General features: G+C 42.4%; 1 protein-coding gene across 1 annotated transcript in view; it reads right to left on the bottom strand.

Annotated features, from left to right (window-relative positions):
- Positions 1-11,770: 11,770 nt before the first annotated feature.
- LOC123962375 (hepatocyte growth factor) overlaps positions 11,771-25,055 on the bottom strand; it is a 21,780-nt gene continuing 8,495 nt past the window's right edge. Inside the window, exons 8-18 of the mRNA XM_046038455.1 lie at positions 23,231-23,396; positions 22,993-23,126; positions 22,045-22,138; positions 20,708-20,838; positions 19,936-19,965; positions 19,232-19,337; positions 15,324-15,398; positions 14,924-15,073; positions 14,723-14,829; positions 14,143-14,285; positions 11,771-13,598 (exon numbers count right to left, since the gene is read on the bottom strand). Of these exons, the coding sequence (XP_045894411.1) occupies positions 13,419-13,598; positions 14,143-14,285; positions 14,723-14,829; positions 14,924-15,073; positions 15,324-15,398; positions 19,232-19,337; positions 19,936-19,965; positions 20,708-20,838; positions 22,045-22,138; positions 22,993-23,126; positions 23,231-23,396 (1,316 nt within the window). The 3' untranslated portion in view covers positions 11,771-13,418. The remainder of the gene's footprint in view (positions 13,599-14,142; positions 14,286-14,722; positions 14,830-14,923; positions 15,074-15,323; positions 15,399-19,231; positions 19,338-19,935; positions 19,966-20,707; positions 20,839-22,044; positions 22,139-22,992; positions 23,127-23,230; positions 23,397-25,055) is intronic.

The raw sequence follows: 25,055 nt of genomic DNA, 5'->3' as shown, positions 1-25,055 counted from the left end.
TGGTATTTTTGAAGGTCAGCTGCATGTGAGTGTAGTATTTAGTCTTTTTTAACAGATATTATATAACACATTACATTCTAACTTGTCTGGAGAGTGCAATGGCTCAATACTCAACATGAAAGTTCTGAAGGAAATGGTCAACAGGGTGCAGGCTGGTCAGAGGAGAGAAGTGGGCCAATGTGAGTTCTCAAACAACACAATGATAAGCATAAAGTGAGAGAACTGCCCAATCCCAATCAACAGACTACAAAGTCAGAGACAGACATACACAGACAGATACAAAACACACACACATACACGCAAAGAGATAAAGAGATTCTTGCGAAAAGGTGACTGAAAGGACTAGTAGAAGGCACAGCTGCCTTCACAACCACATCAAATCGTCCAGGAACATGACAAGCTGATCTTTCACGTTCACATTTTAGTTTTAGGTCCTGTGCACAGTTTAAAGAAGCAAAACAGTTTGGCGTGGGGGTACTGAGCATTTTATCTTTGATATACTGTACAGTGCTCTAAGAAGCTGTGATAAGGTTCTTGTGATGACTGATATCTGTTTCTAAAACCTCTTTTCTAAAAATGGATTTTATGCATTCACATCTCGGTCTATCCACACTTGAACTTAAAATGACAGATAAGCAATGCTGAACATGCTAAGTGGAGCATTCTCCATGAGATGCTCAGAGGAGCTGTTCATTTGTTACAGTAACAGAAAGCATGGTCAGCCTCTGTCAAAATAGGGACTCATTCTGTGGCTACATTTCACATGTGTTTGTGCTGGTTCACCTCACCAGTTGTATTGAAGGTGAAATCTAAGGCTGCCTCAACAGCAGTCCTTGCTGAATGCAAGTTGTGGTGATCTGGAGTGCGCCTTGTCCCTTAGTTTGCTTCTACTTGCAGGATGTTTTTGGATCCTCCTCCAGGCCCTTCACTGCTATTTTCAAACTAGAGGTGGGTGATGAGACTTGTGATACCTCAGTCCATGTTTTTACACTTGCAGAGATACTTGTTGTGATTGAAAAAAGAGCACACTCTAACTGGGGAGTATGGTACAGTAAAAAAAGTCTCCACCTCTCTACTTGTCAGCATGATGGTGTTGGCGACCACTTGCTATCCTGGGATTTTACTCATCTGCCAGATGGTAACACGTCTAGTTTTGCTACGGGTGCTGTGTGTTTACACAGAGCACCCTACTCTCTACTATTACATAAGCACCTTGGGTCTGCCTGTTGCTTGCCCAACTGTGGAAAGGGGTGCGAGAGCAGGGCCTCACATTTGCCCTCATTTGGGTATGACAGCCATTTAAACAGCCAACATCAGGAGGGATTGGCCTGTCCTGTTGTACAGAACCTGTTAGAGGGCTTCCTTGTACAAGAGTTACAGTGCATAACCTTAGTTGGTGTAATGGACGTAGTTTTGGTCTCAGGTAACTCTACTGCCTTACATTTTCTGAGTGGAAACACAAATGTGTTCGAAAGTATGCAATTAGAAATGTCACAATACTATGTGATACCACAATGTTATAGCCACTTGCAACCTAATACAAATTTAACAGCACTGACACTCAAGACTTATCACGTTGAATGATGCAGAATAAATAAAGATACGGCCATTTATTTCCTTTTCAGATATACCATCTCCGCTGATCTGATTTGCATGAAAATGATTAGATCAAAGCAATGTTTGCTTATCTCTCTTCTATTCTCCTCACCCATTCCCTAAGAGAGACAAATAACTTGGCATTTCTCCAACCCATCAGTGGTATGAACTAAACTGACAGTCTCACCGCGGGCAAAAAGACCCTCTCGCAAACAAACACACTGTGAAGAAATGGAACCAGAACTAACATTATAAGAGGACGTGGAGAGTGTGTGTGTGTGTGTGTGTTTTGGGGGGGGGGTAGAAAGTAACACAGAGGATGGTAATTTGGAGTGCTGTCAAGTACTCAAGGGCCTGCAGCTTTCTGCAGCCTGGAAGGCTAACAGGCAAGATTTTAAGAGTACAGCGAACTTCAGGTGAACTCAGTGGCTCTCACCAGGGAACGGGCCAGGAAAAAGGGACAGCAACACAGGTAGCTGTGGACCTGTCTAGTAATACTCACATCAACTTCAGTCAGCACACAGTCGGTCACATGTGCACCTCCTGCCTCAGAAGAGAGTCCACAATTAAGGTAAGACAGAATAAAATACACAATAAGGTATATATTTGTTAGCTGATATTTATTTGTTGTAATAAATTGTTCATTTAAAACCAATAAATACGGTTACTTTTAACAAGATACAAAGCCTTTGTATCTAGGAATCGAAGGATCACTGGCTCACAAAATATACAGTGGTGTCTCATGTTGATGCCTTGGATGGAAGACCTGAAGCAGACCTGGGAATTAACTAGCAAACAACACGAATGTGGCTGAGATTTGAGTCACACCACCAGCAAGTTTAGCTTCAGTCGACAGTGAAGCTCTTCAAAGTCACCAGCACTCAATAAGGATCAGATCAGTACGGACAAGATTACAGAGATTACGGCCTGAAGGGGAAGACATACATACACGTAAATATGCATGCATGCAAAAGCGCAGGCACATACTGTGCTCACTCAAACCAGCATGAGACAGATCGAGGGACATGCAGCCACTTATTGTACTGTTGTATATACCGTATGTCCACAAGGACATAGCCATCTATGTGAAGAGACACTTAATAGATCATACGAGTTTCAACAGACACAAAGACACAGCTGCTGTGCTCTCTTAACTATCATTGGAATAGCAGTAAATGTCATTCATGTCTGTGGATGTCTGCCATTATAGTGAAGGATAATGAGCAGTATTGGTGATTGACCTGCTTTTCCCCATGTCCAGAGCACTCTGCTTCTCAGTACCACCACACATGAACATACATAAAAAGACATTAAATCTTGTTTACAATTAAAGAGAGCAAAGGCAATGCCATAATAAAAGACTGAATGCCTGGATGAAAAGCGGAGGGCTTATAAAAAGAGAGAGTAGAGCAGAGAGGAAAAGAAAGAGGTTGATCCACACATATAGGCATTCTGGATGTACATGCCTTGTGGTGGGGTATTGTCACTTAGTGTGTCTATGTGTGAGTGTGGCTGTGTACATGTCTGTTAAATCCTACATATAAAACATGAAGAAGTGGCACAGTAATGAAATTAGTAAGTTTTTGTTTTTGTGCAAAAACTGCAGAGGGAGAGATAAAACGAGTTGAATTGATAACATGTGCTGTGACAGACACAAACCACACTCGGAACAGATTGCACATTCCGAATGCATAACAAACTAAATATCACTGTAAATACTGCTCAACACAGTGGAATATATGCAGTGTTTGCAGTGACAAACTAGACCTACTTATCTGGTGCTTATTTGCCGTGCTCCAGCACAAATGCCAAAGTTGTTTTCTGCTGAGCTGTGCACATTTAAGGAGGTCTTCTAACCCTGATTTCTTCTTAGACACATATCCCAACTACCAACTGCCTCCGTCAGCACACACATCACCACAAACACACACACACGTCTCCAAGGGCATTCTCACACATGCATGCAAAGGCACATGCACAATCACGGCACATGCACGTACACACGCGCACACACACACACACACACACACACACACACACACACACACACACACAGACACCACACACATACACAAGCACAGGCAAATACTCCATGGCACCTGAATTCAGGTTGCTATAACTGTATGGGCCATTTTTAGCTCTTTAATAATACTTGAATAGTTGTTACCTGAGATAACCCCAGGGAGAGGAAAAACAATTCCAGTCTCCCACAAGCCCTGGAGTTTAATCCTCTAGTATCCTTGGGAAATAATGCTTCCTTTAATAATTCCTTTCGTCTTTTAGTTCAACATTGATGTCCTTTTATGTTGGCCGGGGTCATTAGTTCTGACACATGTATAATTGATTATCATATTAACAGCTAAAATCATTGAGCTAATTTTTGCTGAGGCCGTGGGGATAGACAAAGTGCATAATGGCTTCGAGCAGTTGGATCCATAGCATGTCCCCTTTGCTTTATTTGGAGATGTAGCCATGTGACCACAAGACCCTGCAATGGTCTTGTCTTTCTTTCAGTCAGTCTTTCAGCCCAGCAGTTTATTTCAAGCTCTCATGTTAGGGAGGCCAGTCTCTGCTAGATGAGTAGGACTCATACTTATTATGGTGGTAGGCAGGACACACAGTTGTCACAGAGCACAGTTCTCTTTATTCAAGTTCATAGGTCACCAACCAACATTATTCATATGAGCTAAGGGTTCAGTCAGAGCCACAGAAAGAGAGAGAGAGACGGAGAGGGGAAAGAATGGAACAAGAGGAAGTAGTTTCTGTGCCACTGTTCGATAAATGAGCAGAACACAAATTACTTTAAGTGTGTTGCCGTGAGCCAATTCAAAGGGCAGTGCTGGGCCAGCACTCTTTGACCTTATATAAAAGGAACGATTAGTGAGTAGAGTTCAAAATATCTTCAGTGAGAACGCATATACGCAAATGTGCAAGCGCACACATATTTACATACAGACAGCTATCTGAGCAATTTCAAATTACATATAATTGAAATATGTGGCATTTAATTTTTCTGCATACTAAATGAAAGCCAATTAATGTAGTCAGTGAAGATTGAGTCTAATCAAAGAATGATAAAGAGGTGTCAAATACCTTCTGCAAATAATGGATGTGAGTAAGATTACTGTAACCCTCCTTAGTGACATCATCAGATCAAAATTGTAAGTTGTCCAATATTTTGGTTTATGACCAAATACCACATCCAGCTGTCATTTGTGTTTAGTGCTTATTAGACGTTAGCATCTAGCTCAAAGCACTGCTGGGTCTAAGTACAGCCTCACAGAGCTGCTAAAGTTGTCTGTAGTAGTGGCGCCGCCAGGGAGGAGCGAGGGGGGGCCACAGCCACCCTAAGAAAATCCTGGCACGGAGCATATGTATAAAATGCTATATACTGCAAATATTATGTAACCCCTGAACACGCAGAGCGGATCGGAGTACACCGGTGTTGTGCCGAATGTGTGTGTTTTCTTTGGAGGTAGTGACAAGCTGCAGAAGAAAGAAAAGTCTAATTTAATTAATGTACAGAGACAGTTAGTAGCCTGGCTAGTTTATAATAAGTTTGTCACACTGCTACACAGTTTTGTGGATTGTACTGTGTGTGAGAGCTATTAGTCTGCAGACAGCAACCCAGCACCGTGTGTGACCAGCTGTTAACGTTATACTTTGAGGGAGACCGTCCTGTGCCTGTTTTCATCTTCATCTTTCTGAGAGGATTGCAAAACGTGAGAACAGCGGGAGTCATCTGGACAATTGCTGTGAAACTGGGCTCAACGTTACTTAGAAGAGTAAACATCGCAACAGGCCGCAAACACTGCGGGGGCACAACGAGTCGGCGGACTGTCTGAAAAACTTCAGAGTCACCCAGAAGTTTGCCCAGAGGAAAGACTGCTGTGCCACCTTTCTGTGGTGAGCGGAAGCATCTTTTATCATCCTGACTCTGCTGCTGGTCCCTGCATGGGCAAATTGTTGTGCTGGATCGGTTGAGACTAGGCTATGGATTATGGTTGTTGTCATAATGTTGTTGTCATACAGCCACTTTCATATTGCCTTATTATTCGGGATTATTAGGCCAGTTTGCTGGCTCGCTGCACTGTATTAAAGGTACAGAGCTGGGAATGGGATATATATTGGCGAACGTTCTTTCCATTATGATTGCAGGATCTCTGGATCCCTAAAACGTTGTCTGTGCGCGTCCTTGTTGACTTCAGTGGTGTTGAGCTCACTGCTGTTTGCTTATGGCCCTGTAGGCTCATTTGTTCTGAGCTTGGTTGTGTCGGCTTAAATATTGCATTCTTAATTTAGGTTTGTGACAGTGATACTGTAACTTGTGTCAATGCACTCGTCTCTCTCTAGCTCTCTCTCATATTAAGTGTTTTGTGGAGCCACACTGTTTGGTGACATGTTAAAAAACACAGTAGCAAGAGAGAGTATAGTAGTTTTACTGGTATTTATGTTTTGAAATGGTTGGTGCCCCACTATTTTTACATATAAATATGACACTGGTCAAATCGGTGGTTAAAAAGTGGGATATTTCAAGCATAACTATCGTAGTTGTTTGTAACAAGAATAATACCAAACTTGTGAAATAGTATGTTAATAAATAATTACACAACTCTATACAGACATGTACCGTATATTTCAATTTGAATTGAAAAATACATATGTATTTAAGCTCCATGATGTCTGTAATCTTGAGTAGACTTGTTCCCAGCAAATGTTTTGTTCCTCCCCGTCAATACACTCCTACAAATAAAAGCTGTATTTGTCTTTTTAAGGAAAAGGTCAACTAGCCTATTTAAAGAACAATTAATTGCCTAACACATAGAGTTAATACATTAAAATTTTATATTTTTTATTTTATATATAAGATTTTTATGGAATGTTAATTGAAATGGTTTTAGTCTATGGACATTAGACAATTAGTAGGCCTAACATTAACTGTAAAATAAGACACCAAAGTAATTCAGTCTGTGATTCCTTAACTCATATTTTTACGTAGTTTTCTACTAGTCATATATAGTGCAGAATTTATGGCTTTTGGTTTAGTGTGCCACCCCAGGATTTTCAGTGGCCCCATCTGGCCACCCCTAGGAAAATTTTCTGGGGGCGCCACTGGTCTATAGACTCATGTTTTCTTCTCCGTTTTGCTCATCTCCTGACAGGAGTTCATCAACTAATCCGGATGTTTGATGCTCAGCTCCACACACCGTATTGTTAATATTTATCTTTATAAAACAAGAAAATGTGGGAACATTTAGAGAAAGTGAAATGTCCTTCAGTACATCAAAATAATTAATTAATTAATTGTTTTTAGTGAGTTCAACAGTGTGTTAATTTGACCTATAACATAATGGATGTAAAAAAATTTTCAACACAATAGAAGGGTTAAGAAAAAGCAAGGGTTTATGAGTAAGGATGAGAGGAGAGAAGAGTAAAGGAGGTCTATGACGTCAAAGAGTAGTTGGTGGTATACATAGCCTTATCTGTAGCCTGTATCCCATGGTTACCATATGCCGAACACAGCTGGGAACCTGGGCCGGAGAAAGCAGGGTGACGCACTAGACACAAACACACTGCAGGACAGCTGGCACCCAACACAAATGCACGCAAACGCACCTTTATCCGCACCGGTGCAATTCCACTGTACCTGCATTCAGCGCTAACGCCTCGCTCACATGGGGGTGGTGTTTCTAATTCCATCCTGGGTTAGAGAGAACACAGAAGGCTAATATCTGCAGAATCTCCAACTGGGAGAGGTAACACACCTCTATCCCCATGAGATCATCCTGGCGGAGAGAGATAGATAGAAAAAGGGAGAGAGAGAGAGAGATACATACAGAGAGAGGCAGAGAGAGACGTAGACAGACGGTCGGATACAGAGTCAAAGACAGACAGACAGAAAGGAAAATAGGAGGAAGAGAAAGCAGCACATTATCTCTGCATAGAGTCCTGGGAGGAACAGCCTGTTTGTAGAGTGATACCTATCAGCTCCCTGGCTGTCTCGGGAGATATTACTGCACTGTGGTGTACTTTACCCAGATAAAACATCCCTGCGTCTCTGATAGAAAGACTCAGACAGATAGTGGCAAGGTGAAAGGGAAAGAGGCAGAAAAACTGTCAGACAGATTGACAGACAAAAGATTGGTGGAATGGCTGATCACTAGCTTTTAAAAATGCATGTTACAGCATTAATGGATAAGATATTAACATGTAAGTTGGCAAATCCTTGTATCGAAAGTTACATTACATGACAGACAGTGCAGCCGATGGCAGCATGATGTCCCAGCAGAAATTAAACACGAAAACATTGTGGCTCTGTGGTACAGAAGTGTGTCGTATTAAGTCGGAAATCAGTTTCCACACGTGAGTAAAGGAATGCGTAAAGGTATCTTTCTGTACGTGTACATATCCACAGCATGTTTTGGACAAGTTTTTCACCAGTGTGGAGTTATCAGGGACAATCTCATCATCATCATCAAATAAAAAATGCATCAAATTTTCTATATGGACAGTAATTTTTGAAGTGAGAAAGACTTCTGCCCCCTCCCCGATGATTCATCCTGCTGTTTGTCTGCCTGCCTGCCTGCCTGTCTGTCCCTCAGTCGTGTTGCCTCCTGGGGCCCTGATTGAATAACTAATGATTAATATCAACACAGCCACTGCCACAGCGACTGATATACCGTACCCATTGATCCAGACCTTGAGATGTCATGAAAAAAAGAGATTATACCGCAGGCAAGGTTTTGTGAGACTAAATTATCCGAGCTTGACAACCAAACTTCTGTGTGCACTGGCAAAAATACTGCCCAAGACTGAACTTTTCAATCCAAGTTCCAAGCATTAGAAATTAAATCATTTATTTAACCAGGTGTGTTATGAAAAATAAAGTCTTATCCCAGGATTGTATATGTATCCACACCTGGTTGCTGCCCTGTATTAATATAATGTCAATTTGATGAGCAGCTTCATTTGACAAGTTGGAGATGAACTGCTTTTCTCCAGGGTGTTTGCAAAGTGGTTGCTAAGCAAAGATAGAGCACTTTACTCATACTTCTTTCTGCCAGATTTTTTAAATCTAGAAATAATGAAGTAGAGATATTTTGTATACAATTTAGCTTTTCTGAACATCAGGATAATGCCACACTGAGGTAACCTATCACTGTTCCTTAAAGATCTATAAACTGGGAGTTGATTTGTGGGAAAGTTAAAAAATGGATTTTCAAATGAATATAAACAAGGACTTGGCAGGCCTGGTTCAATCTAGTTGTATGATTGGAAAGCAAGCTGCTACAGTATTGAAAAACATGTACACCCTCAAATATGATGGGAGCTTAATGTTTGCGACTACACATCCGATTGTTGTAAACAAGTTATTGCTCTCCTTTCGTCTCTGCAGATATAATTGACTCTTTCTTGCCCTTTCCCTTTCTTCTTTCTGCCTGTCTTACCTTCTTACCTACTTCTATTATCAGTATGGCATAATTTCTGCACTGTTGTATGAATTAAAAATGGTGTTTAGCATTCATTGGAAGTTGTGTGCCTAGCCACCTGGCGAATATAACTTCAATTTTCACACTAATTGTAGTTCTGTTTAGGCCTCCACATCAGAAATGAACTAATAAATACTAAACAGACTAACGAGATCGTGCATACTCCAAAGAAAAAGCTGAAGAAAACTACCAAAAGGAACTCATTTCACCACACCTGATTAATGATGATATGCTGTGCATTTTCTTCTAGAGTTTGCTTGCGGCACGCCTCTTCAAACGCGCGAGCATTTCTACAATAAGACGCCAGTCAGTCAATCTCTAGCAGTCCAGACGTTTATTGAACACTCTGTTTGATTTGGACAGTTAATTTCATGAGCATTTTGCTCTACTTTGTGTGCTGCACATAGATTGCTCGACCTCCCTGAGTTTCTGAGTTACAATTTCTGACAACATCAATAAAATCTTCTTTTGTAAGTTGGTGGGAATCTTAATAACAGGCACAGTTGTCTGCAAACACATGTTAAGCTGTGAGAAAATTCTATACACATTTGTAAGTCTGCAGAGAAAGGCTACGATTTAATGTAGTTGATGTCACTGTCAAAGTCAAACAGAGTATCTTTCCTTTCTGAAGTGTATGAAAAGGCAATACATTTCTACTCTCTTGCATTTGACTGTCTGGGGTTTTTTAACTGAACATACTATGAAAAGTGAGAATCATCTTGACAGTAAACTAAGTGTGAGGATAGAATACTGCGTCAAGTTACAGGATGAAATACTGATACGGGAAGGATAATTTTAAAAGCTTATCCCACACATAGTCTCCACTGTAGTAATCCTACTCATGACACTTGGAAATGTGCATTAAATGACATTATAAAGACAACCCAATTAGATTATGAAAGATATTCCTAACTAAATCTGAAACTCAATGATCTGTAATGGGAGTCTTGTGGCTTATAAAAGCCTTCCCCTGGAATGATCAGTCCCTCTCTCATTTTCCCTCTTTCTCTCTCTCAGTCACTCTGTCTCTCTCTATTTCTCTCACTCCCTCACACACACGTGCAACACACATACAAAGGAATTGAGACATCACCAGTCGCACTTAGATCTCTGCATGCAATCATCAGCCAACTGTGGCAGCATGTGTGAGTGCCCTACTACTTTGTTTGAATTTCAATAGCCAGCCAGCTAGAGATTTAATTTGAAATTTATCTGGTAATGCCACATTTATCCATAACATCAACTCAGTCTGAATCTGTTCATGCACCCTTACATGAACAGCAGGACATGCGAGCTCATGGGTACAAGCTGGACTTACAGTTTTAAACGGGAAGGAAAAAAATACAACCTTAAACTTCACACAAAATTCACAGTTGTAATCCTGCAGAAAACATTTGTATCTTTCTCCCTTTGCCAAAAACTGTCTTGATATTGATAGTTGAGTTGTTTGGACTGATTTGTTCTCAGTCATAAAATGTTTAATTACTTTATTTTGGGACCCCCTCCAATGAGCAATGAGACATCTAAAGGTGTTCAATCCTAAAATAGAATACATTTTACTATTCACCATAAAAATCATTCACACGTGTGTAAATTTAAACATATTTGTAATCATGTAATCATTCATCTGAACACATGAAAGACAGAGCCTTTTGGTTTTTAAGTGAATGTGCATTTCTCAGTCTGTTCTCTTCCTAACACTCCCCCGCACACACACACACACACACGCACAAATGCTTTCACGACAGCCTGAACAGCCCTGACACAAGACATGTTCTCTGGATCGTTAGCCTCATGTATGCTGTAGATCTCACGGTGCATTGAGCCAGGGTCAAGTCAGCCACTGTGTGTGCGTGTGTATGCGCAATTGTCCTTCTGTCTGTCGTGTTGTTTATGTCTACATTTTCTGTCTTTCTGTCCATCTTGCTGATCTGCAGATGAAAGCAAACTTCTTACACTTCATCTCCCTTTGATGCTTCTACAGTATCTGTTATCACAGAGCGCTCTATTCAACTGTGTGTGTGTGTGTGTGTGTGTGTACTGTATATGTGTGGGTTGTGTCAGCATCAGCGCTCATGGTGTGCATAGCAACAGAAAATGTCGATCCACATGTATTTTCTGCTTGCTCCATAAGTTCCTTAATACAGCATCAATGGATTCACAATTAATCTCCAGCTCTTAGTCCCTGTGCTCTTTCACCTTCACTCCACTTCTCACCTACCTCTCTCTCTCACTCACACACACACACGCACACACAAACACACTCACATATACTCTTATGCCCCTCCTATCTATCTTTCCCTCCCTGTCTATTTGGGGTGACAGCAGAATACTGCAATTCTGTTGTAGTATTTGACCAAGATCAGCTGCAACTCTGAAATGGGTGTCATGTGTAGGTGTGTAGGTCTGTATGCATGTAAGTGGATAAGAGTGTGACTTTAGATGTGGGAATATGTATGCGTGTGAGTGAGAGAGAAAGAGAGAGACTAGCAAGATTACCAACACATCTTTAAAGTCTCTGTGCTACTGTGGTGCCATCTTCTGGTAGGAAGCACAACAGCCTTGACTTAATTCTACAGCAAGACAGGAGAACTGGCTGAGACGATACACATTTGCATTCAGAACACTCAAATAGGGCATTCAAAGAATGTGACATTTAAAACATGAAAAGAAAATTAAACTCATAGAATAAAAAAGGCATTTAATATAGTGACAGACATCATAAAACATTTCAAATAATTGCTGAAATTGGGTTTAACATTTAGCATATTGGGATACGATGACAGAAAATGTATTGTGTATGTACATAAGACAGTACTGTACAACCTGTTTAATATAGCAGCTTGCAGCATCTTTCAGTGCGCGCGCACACACAGACACACACACACACACACACACATTCTCTCACTCTTATAAACACATAATGTCGTTATAATATAAAGCCATCTCAATCATTTACACTGCTAAAAGAAATGTGTTAATTTGTTTTGAGGGCCATTCAGTCATTTCAGTGAAACATCCTTTACAGACAATGCAGTTAGAAAGACCATCCCTTCTTTTCCATGACAAAGTTTGAAGTGACAGACTTTGTGACGCTAATATCCAGAGTGGATTGAAATTGGAGGTCTGCCAAGGTCTGAGTGTAGGGAGAGGATAATTCATTCAGCTCTGGCTCAAACATGCACACACACACACACACACACACACACACACACACACACACACACACACACACGCACACTGTCTCTCTCTCTCTTTCTGCAGTTTTCTTTTTGCATAATGACACTGCTGCAGACAAAACGTACAAAAACAGATACACACACAGAACATATACACACACCCACGATGAATTAACACATACGGCTTGTGTGTACAGATTAATGTTACATTTTTGCTTTTTTTTCAAAACCTATAAAGCCTGAGCAGCCATATAGTCCTTTCATCTACACAGAATGCAAAGAGCATGTTCATATTTACAGTCAGTGGCTTTGTGATAACATTAAAATACTGAAAATTGATCATTATGACACAGAAACTTGACTGAAAGCTGAAATGTAGATAACACGCTGTAAAGGATTTATCTGACTACCACGACATTCACTTCTCTTGTCATAGATCTATAAGACCCAAATCACCTTTAGAGTGTCACAAATACACTCATTAAAATACTATGTACAATAAGGACCACTTTAGCTAAGCCCCTGGAGATGCATGGAGCTTAGTATTAATGCCCTTAACATTGCCCTACCACTGGATAGTCTTGTAAGTGGCCCATTGATGTACTCTACTGAGGGAGCTGCTGAACCACTGCACTTTGGTGTTCAAAACATTCAAGTAATGCCAGGAATCAAAAATATTCACATGCACACATACCACTCTGGTGGATTTGCTACCAAAAGATGCCCATGGAAAATGGATGAAACCAAATGTTTGCTTGTCTGGTCTGCTCCCAGGTCAGTCAAAGACATTCTAATTTGTTACTGTAACATTCAACTTGTATTGGGTCCCATCTTTTACTATTAACCACTTCAGCAGTCCATTTCCTATGTCTAAGATACGAACAGTATCAACTTTTACTCTTCATTATTACCATCAATGACTTTAGGAATCAATATGGTATCTGATTGTGATGTGTTTAAATCTTACATCACAATGTTTCACCATCCATTCTAGTAGGAAAGCATCCTCATATCAGATTCTTATTGATCTGTAGGCTATATAGGTATGAACAACATAGAAACTAGGTGTCCTGAGTGCACCGCTGGATTTACAGAAGTAGAAGCTCTAGGTTTGATTTCATCCCCTGGTGCTGTTTTATCCCCTATAGAGTCTCTAGACGATTTGAGGGTTGGGGTAATATTTGAAGACCTTGTAGATCCACTGTGTGTAGAAGGGCACATTGATGAAGATGCCAGGCTGGTTGGCCCGAGCACAGCCTCTGCCATGGACACTCACTCCCACAATAACCCTGATGTCACCATCCTGACACACAAGAGGGCCACCATAATCCCTCTGCAAAAGAAGAAATAGATAGCACATTTTTTCTATGTCACTGGTTGAGAAATGGTTATATCATCACTGATTTCGTTTATGACAGGGTTATATGACAGGGTTGAACAAAAGAAAAATGCATTTATTCGCTCTCAGTGACAGACAGCGCCACCAGAATTTGTGAACATGGATAGTTCTCTTCCAAAGAAACCACAAAACCCAAGGCTTTGATCGCTGATGAAATTTAGTGCAACAGTCTCCAGCTGCTCTGTTTACAACGGACTGAATACTAAGCCCAAGGATTCAAAGAACATTTGTTTGAGATGTGGATCAAACTGAGCTTTGAAAGCGCTGTGTTGAATCAAGGCACTAATTTTCTCACAAATTCACACTGGGAACAATTACTTTAGCCAAATGTCTAAAGGCCTGTTCCTGTTTACCAACAGGACAGACATCATCATATGAATTCTAGCATTGAGTTTTCCTTCTGAACATCTAAACAGTTATTTGGCCTCATGTTTAAATGGTAAAACATGTCACTAGAAAAAGAATATGAACAGTTTACCTCACATACTCCCTCATTCCTCTTGCCTCCTGCACAGATCTTGGTGTTGGTGATGTGGAGGTTCCCTCTGTGCATCTCTCTACACTTCTCATTACTGACAATGGGCAGGTTGACCGCCTTCAGTATGTCATCATGGCCAGTGCCTGAAAGAGTCAAAGGTTGCACTTTATTGCTTCTTTTCTGTTGTTGGTGTTGTTGTAGAATATGATGTATATATGTGGATACAACATGGTGATATATCATATTTAGCATATTTCTATTTCCAAAAGAATGGAGGAAAGTCTAAATGGCTTATACAGAAATCATGGCACATTTGAACTTTTATTAAAAATATCAATCTTCTGTGATCCTGTCTGTATCAAGCCACCCAATAAGCAGTACTGACCTGGGGTTAAAAAACAGATGGCCTAAGCTATACAGTATCCAATTATTTAAGAGAGGACTGTGTTACAATATACTTTTTCCCCTCCAACATATATGCTGGAGGAGAAAAGTAATATAAATGCAATATATTGCAAACCCGGGAGACTGGAAAGTAGGTATGTATACAACAGCTGCAGTGAATGTAGAATATCAATACCTTTGGTCTCTCCCCATCCATACATTTTACATGTTGTTCCTTCTGGGATGGAGCATCCATCTACCGGTAACTGAATTGTATGGACACTGTCTGCAGGAAGGGCAGGCCTAAACATATAAAACAATCCAAAAAGTACAAGGTATGATCACCATCACACACATACATATATATCAATATATAAATATATTTCCAGGTACTCACTTAGACAGCCTTATGAGGGCTAAACTGGAGCCCTCAGGACCACATATCACATGAGCTATGCTGACTTCCTGTCTCTTGGACCAGTCAGGAGCGCCCTCTCGAATATCTGAGACTCCCAGCCATACCCGATACTCACTGAGGTCTGGAACACTGGAGAGGCACAAGAAATAGTTAAGAATTAATAAAACATACCACATTTATTACTCTAGAACCTCAGCCTGATCAGGACAGACAGTAGGAACTATAGAGAGTTTGGTACTTGAATATAGAGAAATACATTCGACCTGAATAGATAAATCTTACATTTAATACACTGGCATAAAAGCAAAATGCACTGACAGTTCAAGGTTCATGGAAAAGCAAAGAAATGGCAGTAACAGACAGCGAGCATTAAAGTTACCATGAGGAGAAGCACTGTCTGTCTGTGAGTACCCACTCATCTCGTATTAGTGAACCCCCGCACCAGTGCACTGACCTGAAGAGAGCAACACACAAATGACATATCAACGAAGTCATCAAAGACATCAAAAGCTGTGAATAGCATACTGGAAATCATGCTGTCATTCTTAAAAACGGTATGTTTGCTATTCACAGAAATCCAGTCTTTTCCCTTATATGTAAACTTTGAGAACAGGGGCGCACAGTAGCACTATGAAAAAAATGCAAACACATCACAAAATAGCCTTGAACACATCAGAAACTTTATAGCACTAGTGGAAATAGTAATGTATAGCATTTACACACCCATGCTTTCAGATTAGTGGATTTTGTAAATCTCACTTGCTTCTGTTTTATTGCATTGCTTGGAGATGAAGTAGGTGTGTTATACACTTCTATCTGAACTTACTAAAATTGATAATGTGGGCTTTGCACAACTCACAATTGCCCTTTACAACAGGTAATTGGCTTTTTACAAACAGGTAAGTTCTATTTCTCGACAAATTTCTCGATTATAAATGGTTGGCATCAAGGCTGCTTATGTATCTAAAACCCTCCAAGGCCTCTAAGACAACATTTGAACTTTTCCCCATGGAAAACAAAAACTAAAAAAACAAAACATTTCCACTGAAATATTTAAGATTTCAACTGTGGTCTGGGCAGGATGGCCTACTGTTCCCCTTCGAGGGAACTCGAACTGTGTCAGTGACGACACTATGGGAACGCCTCTGGGCATGGCAGGGCTGAATTATGAATGAAACTACTCCAATTCTATTGGTGTTGCTAGTGTGTGACGGTGTAACTGGAGGCGTATATAAGCACGCCGGCACACAGGACACATTAGCTTTTTTCTATTCAGCAGGCACTCTGAGTATGTTTGAAAGCTCCACTATTGAAGTTGAAAAGTCGTCTTACCTGGAAGTTCCCGACGAAGCAGGAGAGATCATGTCTGGTAAACAGTTCCGACAGTGTGTTTTTCCTTGCCCGCGCTACATCACGGCTGGGGATACTCACGAGATGTGTGTTTCCTGCCTAGGGAAACCCCACTTCCCCGGTCGGGAGCCTGTTTTTCGGCTTCTACTGCCTGAGGCATGAGTCCAGAGAGGCTTGCACAGTCTGACTCCGAGGAGATAGATGTGCTTAGCATCATGGAGGATGACTTCCGGGAGCCAGGCCGACGTCATCAGTCTTTGCCCAGCTACGATGAGTTATTGGAGGTGGTGACGAGGGCTGTGGCCAAGCTGAACATTGATTGGCCACAGGCGGTGCAGGAGCCACAGGCCGGCAGTAAACTGAATGAGCGTTTTCTGCAGCACCACGCGCCAATCCTTGCCATTTTTTCCTGATTTGCACAATGAGTTGTGTAAATCATGGAATAGACCCTTCTCTGCACGGCTGACTACTTCCCCTCTGCTGGATTACAGCAACGTGAAAGAAATTAAGCAGCATGGCTATGGAGTGATGCCTCGGGTTGAGGAGGTGTTAGCGAGCTATCTTTCTCCCACCCTCGCGTCACCCCTCAAGACGCCGGCACTACCCACCAAGCCATGTCTGGCGACATCCGCTCTGGTGGGCAAGGCTTACATGGCGGCGGGTCGAGCTGGTGCAAGCCTGCACACGATGGCCACCCTGCAGGCATACCAGGCCGATCTACTCAAGGACTGTGATCAAGGGGGAGGCCCCTCTGAGGAGGACTTAACCGAGCTCCGTAGAGCTACGGATTTAGTGCTTCGTGTCACGAAGGAGACGGCCCGTTCCATTGGCCGCTCCATGGCAGCATTGGTGGCTACGGAGCGCCATTTGTGGCTCAACCCCTCGGGCATCCAAGCGCCAGAGCCAGAAGCAAAGCGTCGCTTCCCGTGGTCCCCCTCAACCAACCTGGGACGCGAGGCGGCGCTCTCACCCACAGCCCCTCTAGACGACGGATCTGAGGACCATCATTCAGTCTCGGCGGGCCCGGGGAAAGAGGTTTTGAGTAGGGGGGCCCACTACCACCCCCCTACCTGACGCCCGCCCAACGAACTACATTCCTAGGGGTGGTGTGGGACTCAACGACGATGCAGGCCCACCTGTCTCCTGCACGCGTCTAGTCCATTTTGTCCACAGTGACGAGAATGCAACTAGGCTGCACCATCACTGTGAAACACTTTCAGAGGGTGTTGGGTCTCATGGCAGCAGCGTCCAGTATAATACCTTCTGGCCTGCTGCACATGAGAGCCCTGCAGTGGTGGTTAAAATCCAAGGGATTCTCCCCGAGGGGAAATCCGCTCCGTCTGATACGGGTTACGAACAGGTGCCTTCGTTCCCTGTCAGCCTATGTGTCAGCCTAGTATTAGTAGCCCTGTTTTGGCCGGCCCAAATGTGGTTCTCGGACATAATATCGCTCCTCGAGGCGGGCCTGACAGCAGAAGCGGTCAAGACGCTACTCAGCTCCAGAGCCCCGTCCACGAGAAGGATGTACGGCCTGAAGTGGAATGTGTACGACACCTGGTGTAGAGAACGGGCGGTGGACCCAGTTACCTGCTTGGTGATTATGGTACTGGAGCTCCTCCAGCACCGTTTCTCTGCTGGCCTTTCCCTGTCCATGCTCAAGGTGCATGTGGCTGCCATTGCAGCATTCCACGCCCCTCTGAGGGATGGGCCTTTGGGGAGGCTTCCACTGGTCGTGCACTTCCTCCGTGGAGCCCAGAGGATGAGACCCGTGACTCGTTCCAGGGTTCCCACTTGGGACCTGGCAGTGGTTCTCAAAGCACTGGCTGAGGCCCCCTTCGGACCCCTGGAGTCGGCTGAGGCCAAGCACCTGACCCTTAAGATGGCCTTTCTCCTCGCTATCACCTCTCTGAGGAGGGTGGGGGATCTCCAGGCACTTTCGGTTTCTCCTCAATGCCTGGAGTTTGCTCCGGGGAGTGTCATAGCCATCCTGCACCCCTGTCCCTAAGGTTCCGTCCAGTTTGGCAGGGTCCACGGTGCTGCAGGCGTTTCATTCCCCACCTCATGTGACGGCGGAGGACGGGAGACTTCATCTGCTCTGCCCTGTCAGAGCGCTGAGTATTTACACTCTGAGGTCTTCCCGGTGGAGGAAAGCAGACCAGTTGCTGGTGTGTTTCAGGTCCCCCAAGGCTGGGCTCCCCGCTTCTAAACACACGATCAGCAACTGGATCGTTCAGACTATTTCCCTGGCCTATCAGGTGCGTGGGTTGCCTTCACTTATGGCCGTGAGGGCACACTCTACTCGAGGCATGGCGGCCTCTAGGGACCTCCTCGCAGGGGCTTCGCTCCAGGATTTGTGTGAGGCAGCTGGCTGGGCCACTCCTCACTCCTCCACTTTTATCCGGTTTTACAGTCTGGACCTTCCTTCTGCACCTGGCACCCGTGCGCTCTCCTCTTAGTCGTGCCTACAGGTTTCTGCACGTTGGGGGCAGGGGGGGGTTTCAGCGCGGCGTAGTGGGTATCTCGTTCCCATAGTGTCGTCACCGACGCAGTTTGAGTTCCCTCGAATGGGAACGTCTCGGGTTACGTATGTAACCCTTGTCCCCCGAGAAGGGGAACGAGACACTGCGTCGGTCCGCCACACCTCACCACCCCGGAATGCCTTGCTTCATAGCAAAGAGCTAATGTGTCCTGTGTGCCGGCATGCTTATATACGCCTCCAGTTATGCCGTCACACGCTACCGTTCTAGCAACACCAATAGAATTGGAGTAGTTTCATTCATAATTCAGCCCTGCCATGTCCAGAGGCGTTCCCATAGTGTCGTCACCGACGCAGTGTCTCGTTCCCCCTCTCGGGGAACAAGGGTTACATACATAACCCGAGACGTTCTTTTTCTGTGGTAGATGAAAATGTGTAGAATATTAAATGCACCGGTGTACCCTTTCTGTATGCTGACCATCCAGCTACCGTCTGATATGCCCACCGGACCACCCCCAACAATCCTGGTTCTCTTATGGACATAACACACTACAAAGGGCGGCCCATCTGGAAAAGCAGAAACACACACAGACACACACACACACACACACACACACACACCTTTTAATATACTCATGCTATATAATATACATTTAATTTAAGACATAAATATCCATTCACAGGCACAGACATTATGTAATTAATTGTGACATAATGTTGACACAGTCGCAACACAAGAGGCATATTACCTGCATAATAGGCTGCCATAACCATCATTATATATAAAACATAACCAGTTACACTGATGAGGCCATTAATTAAGGTAATCTTTAAAAATGTTCATATAACACATGGGTATAATTTAAACTCCATATATCAAATGATTGAGGGCTTCATCCTCATCCTGTTCTTGAGTTACTATGTGTACAAGAATGAGGACCAACACATTCATACACACTCTTATATACACATGCACACATACACAGAAACAGATGCCACCATGACAAAATAATGTCCTGCATCATGAATCATAATAGCTGGACATAAAAAAAGGCCCAACAAGTTCTGAAAACACCACTACTTGACTTGGAAGCTATCAAATATAAATCAGCAGCTGAGCCACTTGCAAACACCGACAGAGAGACGATCTGACAGAGACTCTCACCCAGTGGAATGGTGTTCTGTGAAGCATCACCTGCAGAAAGCAGAGGAGACAAACAAGGGATCAGAGAGTATTAGCTGATACAAGCTAGGAAGCAACCTCACACAGGGGTGCAAATTTCAAAGTGGCAATACAGCCACGGCCACCAGAGTCCTTGTCTTTGTGTGTCATTTCACAAAAAAATTTAATCTGGAGGGCTTTAAATAAATGTAACAAGCCTTCAAGGACCGTGTTATATGTTTGTAAGTTGTAGCTATTTAACCTTTGTGCTGACCAAGATGAACAATTTTTGATTTTTCAATATACTTCTCCAATAGTTCCAGGCTTGCAACTGGTTTACTTTCCATACAGTATGAAAATCATAATCTGCTCATGTTGTCTAATGCATCACAGTGAACATGAAGTTTAATTTGTTGTCAATATTACATTATTCTTGCATGTCAATGCAGAAATGACTGAACTGCATTTCCTCATAACATCTTTGACAAGATGATGTAGACAAAATATATCCACATTTCTAAAACACAGCAGCATTGTTTCAAAATGATTAGCTTTGGTGGAAGGTATTAACATGTATAGGTAACATGCAAAATCACTGGTATGAGAGAGAAAAAGAGAGACACACACACACACACAACAAGGCAGAGTCAACAACAAAACAACAAAACAAAACAAATCTACACTTGCTCTGTCATGAAGTACCACAAACATTTAAACATATCCTAGTTGTGTATCTTTATGCGCATATTGAATGCACACACTTCCATGCACTCACATGGTTTTACATCGCAGTAGTCCCAGGAAATGGCAGAGTTGTTGGTGTAACACCAGGGACCATGCTTGTCTTTATCCGGGTTTCTGCAGTAGCTTCCCTCCAGGCCAGGCACCAGCATGCCCCTCTCGCCACTGGACAAACAAACATACATAAAAAAACTAATAACATATCTTTCACCACCATTCAATAAGGCCCTAAGACAATTTTAAAAACAAAAGGACATTTTCCCCTTTTAAGCAGATGATTATTTGTTGATGAAACTAAAAAGGATTTGCCAGTGATTTATTAGTAAAAGCTGAATGACTTTAGCCAGATAGGATCTGGAGAGTAAAACTACACAGCTGTGTATGCTCTGTCCCTCTGGACAAGATAAGAAGGTGATTTGCAAAGGAATTACTCACTGAGACAGAATGCATCCACCTACACTCACTAATATCTAATATATGCTCATGCAGACATTTTTAAACCACAAACAGAATTCTTTCCCACACTGAGTTCCTTGACAGATAAGGTGGAAAACCGTAAGGGAAAAGGGAGACATAGGCGAGGAATACCAAATCACAGCAATCCAGAGTTTCAGTTTGTGTGTATTTCTAGAAGCTAGCATAGGAGCCAGCTTTCACTATAACTCCCTAACACTGACTTTTGACCCCTGGGCAGGAGCCAAGTGGTGAAGGTGATTGGCTTTGAAGTGTTCCTACAAAGGAAGGGTTTGGGGTCAAAGGTGAGGAGTGAAGTGTATATCCCCCATCCAAGTTATCACTGTGAGCCATTCCTGCTGTGTTAGGTCATCTTCAGGGAAACACTTCACCAGCTATTAGAAGATGCTAGAGAGGCTAGTCACGGCACCCGCAGGAGCCGTTTTCTTCTCTGAGAAACAAGAGGCCTGACTTGATCCGCTAACAACAATACGGCTTAACTAGAGGTCAGTAATAGGGCGCCTCCCCGCACTAACCACCGCGTCTCAGGTTTGCACACATGGTTCTGGAAAGCACAGACAGATTCCCTTGCATACTGAGGCTGTTATGCACAAGCTTATATCACAAAGATATACCCTTTTCTAAGCATTGATTCTCTTGTTGAAACCAATGAAATTTGTATATATTCTCTGCTCATCGTCGTTTCCTTTGACCCCACTGAGGTTTTAAAAAACCTCTACACTATGTGAGACTCTCTCTGATGGGTTACGTGTACTAGAGCTGTGTGACATCATGATCTCTATTTTAGGCAGAGGCACTTGTCTGAAGTTTATTGATGGTGCAGGTCTGTTTTGTACATCATAGTGGAGTTTGGGAAAGTTATTAGGTTAGAAAGTAGCAGGGATCAAGTGGGCCGACCTGTTGCTGTGGTCTCTCCAGGGAGCACAGGGCAGTTTTGATCTAGTCTTTGACTGCTCTCCTTGGTAATTCTCTCCAATGTTGACATAGCAGTCTGTATTTGGACAAAAATAGGAAATAAAATGAGACAAGTATTCTAGACACATACTTCATCTGTTCGAACATACAGCTTTAAACAAAAACATGCACAATAGTCAACATTCAACAATACTAAGCTTCTAAAATCACCACAATAGTTGTTGTGCATTATTTGCCATACATTATTGTTGTACATAAATAAAAATAACAGAAACATAAACAAGTTAGCACTAGCGAATAAGACACAGAAGAAAAAAAAAAAATTTAGTTTCTGAGCTATCGTAGAGCTGGGAAAACAAAGACATTGTCCACCATTGTGTCTTAGAAAAACACTGGTCATAAATAAGATTTTGAAGCTGTCAGATGCCCTGCATCTCATTTCTATGTGGGAATGAATTCAACCCTCAAGGGTAGACGACGACACAACCTTAGAGAGGTTTTATAATCCCAAATGCAAGACCACATAATCTCAAAGACATATCCCTAAAATCCTTTGGGAAATTTGCATTTGTCTACTCAGCCATATATCTACATCTTTTATTTCCAAATCTTTTGCTACCCCAGAAAGAATCCCATCCAGCACTAATCCTTTTACTGTCCAGTGAGACCTGACAGAGTTGATCTGCTGTCAGAGTTCATTTATGTGAGGCGAGGTGGTCAGTCCTTCCCACAGTCCTACAGGGCTACAGTTCTCCGCAGGGACGCAGAAAAACGTGGTTACAAACCAGTATATGTGGTTACAGGGTCTCATGTGAACTCCTTTGTCCACAAAATATAACAAATTAATTCTATTTCTCTGCTTTGGATGTAGAGAAAATCAGCTTTTCAGTTGCTGTTTTTAACGTCAAACAAAGCTTTTGAGTTTCTCACCACTGGCGGGCTTGTTTTGGGTGCCGCACTGAGGGATGTTGGTGCAGAACATTGTGCGGACTCTTGGGTCTGTAGTGAAACACCAGGGGAATTCTTGGCCATCTGGATTCCGACAGTAGTTTTCTCGCAGGTCCCTGGAAAAAACACAGATAAAGCCTTTCTGTAGTCTACTTGGATTTAAGTGCATGCAGGTGGGTGAGTGAGTGGATGCATGTCTTATGTGAGAGTTAAGACTCACTTGCAAGGGTAGGCTTGTGGTATGAATGTGTGGTTATGGGGATACTGAGAGTCCCAGCGCTGGCAGGTGAGTCCGGTAGGCAACACATCTACTGTCCCCCTATAACCTTCTCCTCTGCCCTGGTAACACTCAGTTGTTTCCACCTCATTGCTTTTATGAGGTGTTGCTGTGACAGAGAAAAAATATATTAATGGGTGGGTGACATTGATCCAAGTAGCATACAAGATGTTTATATTCACTGAAATATCTTGTGTTAATACCCAGATTATGGAAAGTTTCATTAAGGTCTTAACATAGTACTAAAAGACTTTTCCAACAACCTAAACTTAGTACCAGTTTTACAGGGTAATAAAAAAAACAAACAAGTATAGTAGTTCAGGCTCTAGACCTTGTGGTGATGTAGTTGCAACATGAAAGGTATTTCAACATTACCCCCAAAAACAAGCTTTATATTTTTCATTTTGCTAATCATGCCATTCTGTTCTCAAACACATCCACTCAACGGCCTTTAAAGAATGAAAACATTGATAAGAATCACACTGAGGTGTATAGGATAAATGGAAAGAGAAATTGAAAAGACAATATTGAGACCTACAAAGACTGAGCTCCCCACACAGACTTATTTCACAAAATACAGAATGACTGGGTAAATGCAGGATAACACACTAAATAACAGGTGGCCTATGATTGAAGTCATGTCACTAAGGCAACCCCCAAATTCCACAACAGCATGAATTTTTACATGATTCTACCAAAATACAAATGGACATTTATAAAAAATAATTTATCTTGCTAAGGTATGCTGTGATTTGCATGGAAAAGGCAAAGACTAAAAGCCAAATTTGGTTGAAATCGCGGATAGAGAGATGTGGGAAACAGGGACTGTGAACTGCAGAGAGAGTTGGAGGTGAGTGAACTTTGAAAGAGCGAGGCAAACTTCAGATGAACTGCACTTGATGAATTGGACTATAGATTATATAATAATACTTTGACACGCATGGCACACCACACATATTTCCCTTTTGCCTGCCCTTTTATTGTTTTTTCTCCCACTCACACACGATCTAGAGGTCTTGATTCCAGTCGTAAAAGTCACACAATGCAGAAAAGACAATTTGCTTACAATAGGAGTGATGCCCAAATCAGTTGGTCAAAAAATTCCTGCGTGTCCGGACCTTCAGGTCTTACAGGTCTTACAGTGTTTACATGAGAGTTGCAAAGACTTCCCTTTATTTGATTATAATCAGGTTGTTGTAGTACATGTACAATCAAGCATAAACAATAATGAACAGTAAATCATTTAGCACTGCAGAGATATTCAGAGTGACAGTGCCTTTGACACGATGAATGGCTTAACAGCCTCAGTGTCTTGGCCACCTGCTAGCCAAAGAATAGGGTGTAGAAGAGCTACAGTATAATGAGGCTGATATGGCCAAAATTGGAAAAACAAAGTAGGTAATCTTATCCACTCTACTTTTCTTTATAGAAGGCCTGCTTATTTACGCACACGTATTTACACAAGTTCATTAGCCAGAACATTGTGCATGATTGTATCCAACAATGTGTAAAGCTGCAGATCTCTTCATGACTCTAAAACACACATTTTCTATCCATTCAATATGTCTAAAAATAGATGTGCACTAGTTGTGACAGTAAACAAAAGAGCAGGCCTTGACAAAGGAACACTTTGTCTCTGTCTCTTGCTCTCTCCTCTCTGCCTTGTTTTGATTAAGACTAACTGGGTCGTAAACTTGGTCTGTTCCCAACATACTCCCATATCAGAGAGAGAGAGACGGACAGAGTGCAGGGGGGGGGGGGGGGGCAG

This window comes from Micropterus dolomieu, linkage group LG22 (assembly GCF_021292245.1).
Source record: "Micropterus dolomieu isolate WLL.071019.BEF.003 ecotype Adirondacks linkage group LG22, ASM2129224v1, whole genome shotgun sequence".
Taxonomy (NCBI): Eukaryota; Metazoa; Chordata; class Actinopteri; order Centrarchiformes; family Centrarchidae; genus Micropterus; species Micropterus dolomieu.
The sequence above is the reverse complement of the archived record's forward strand: the minus strand, read 5'-3'. Positions and strand labels throughout refer to the sequence as shown.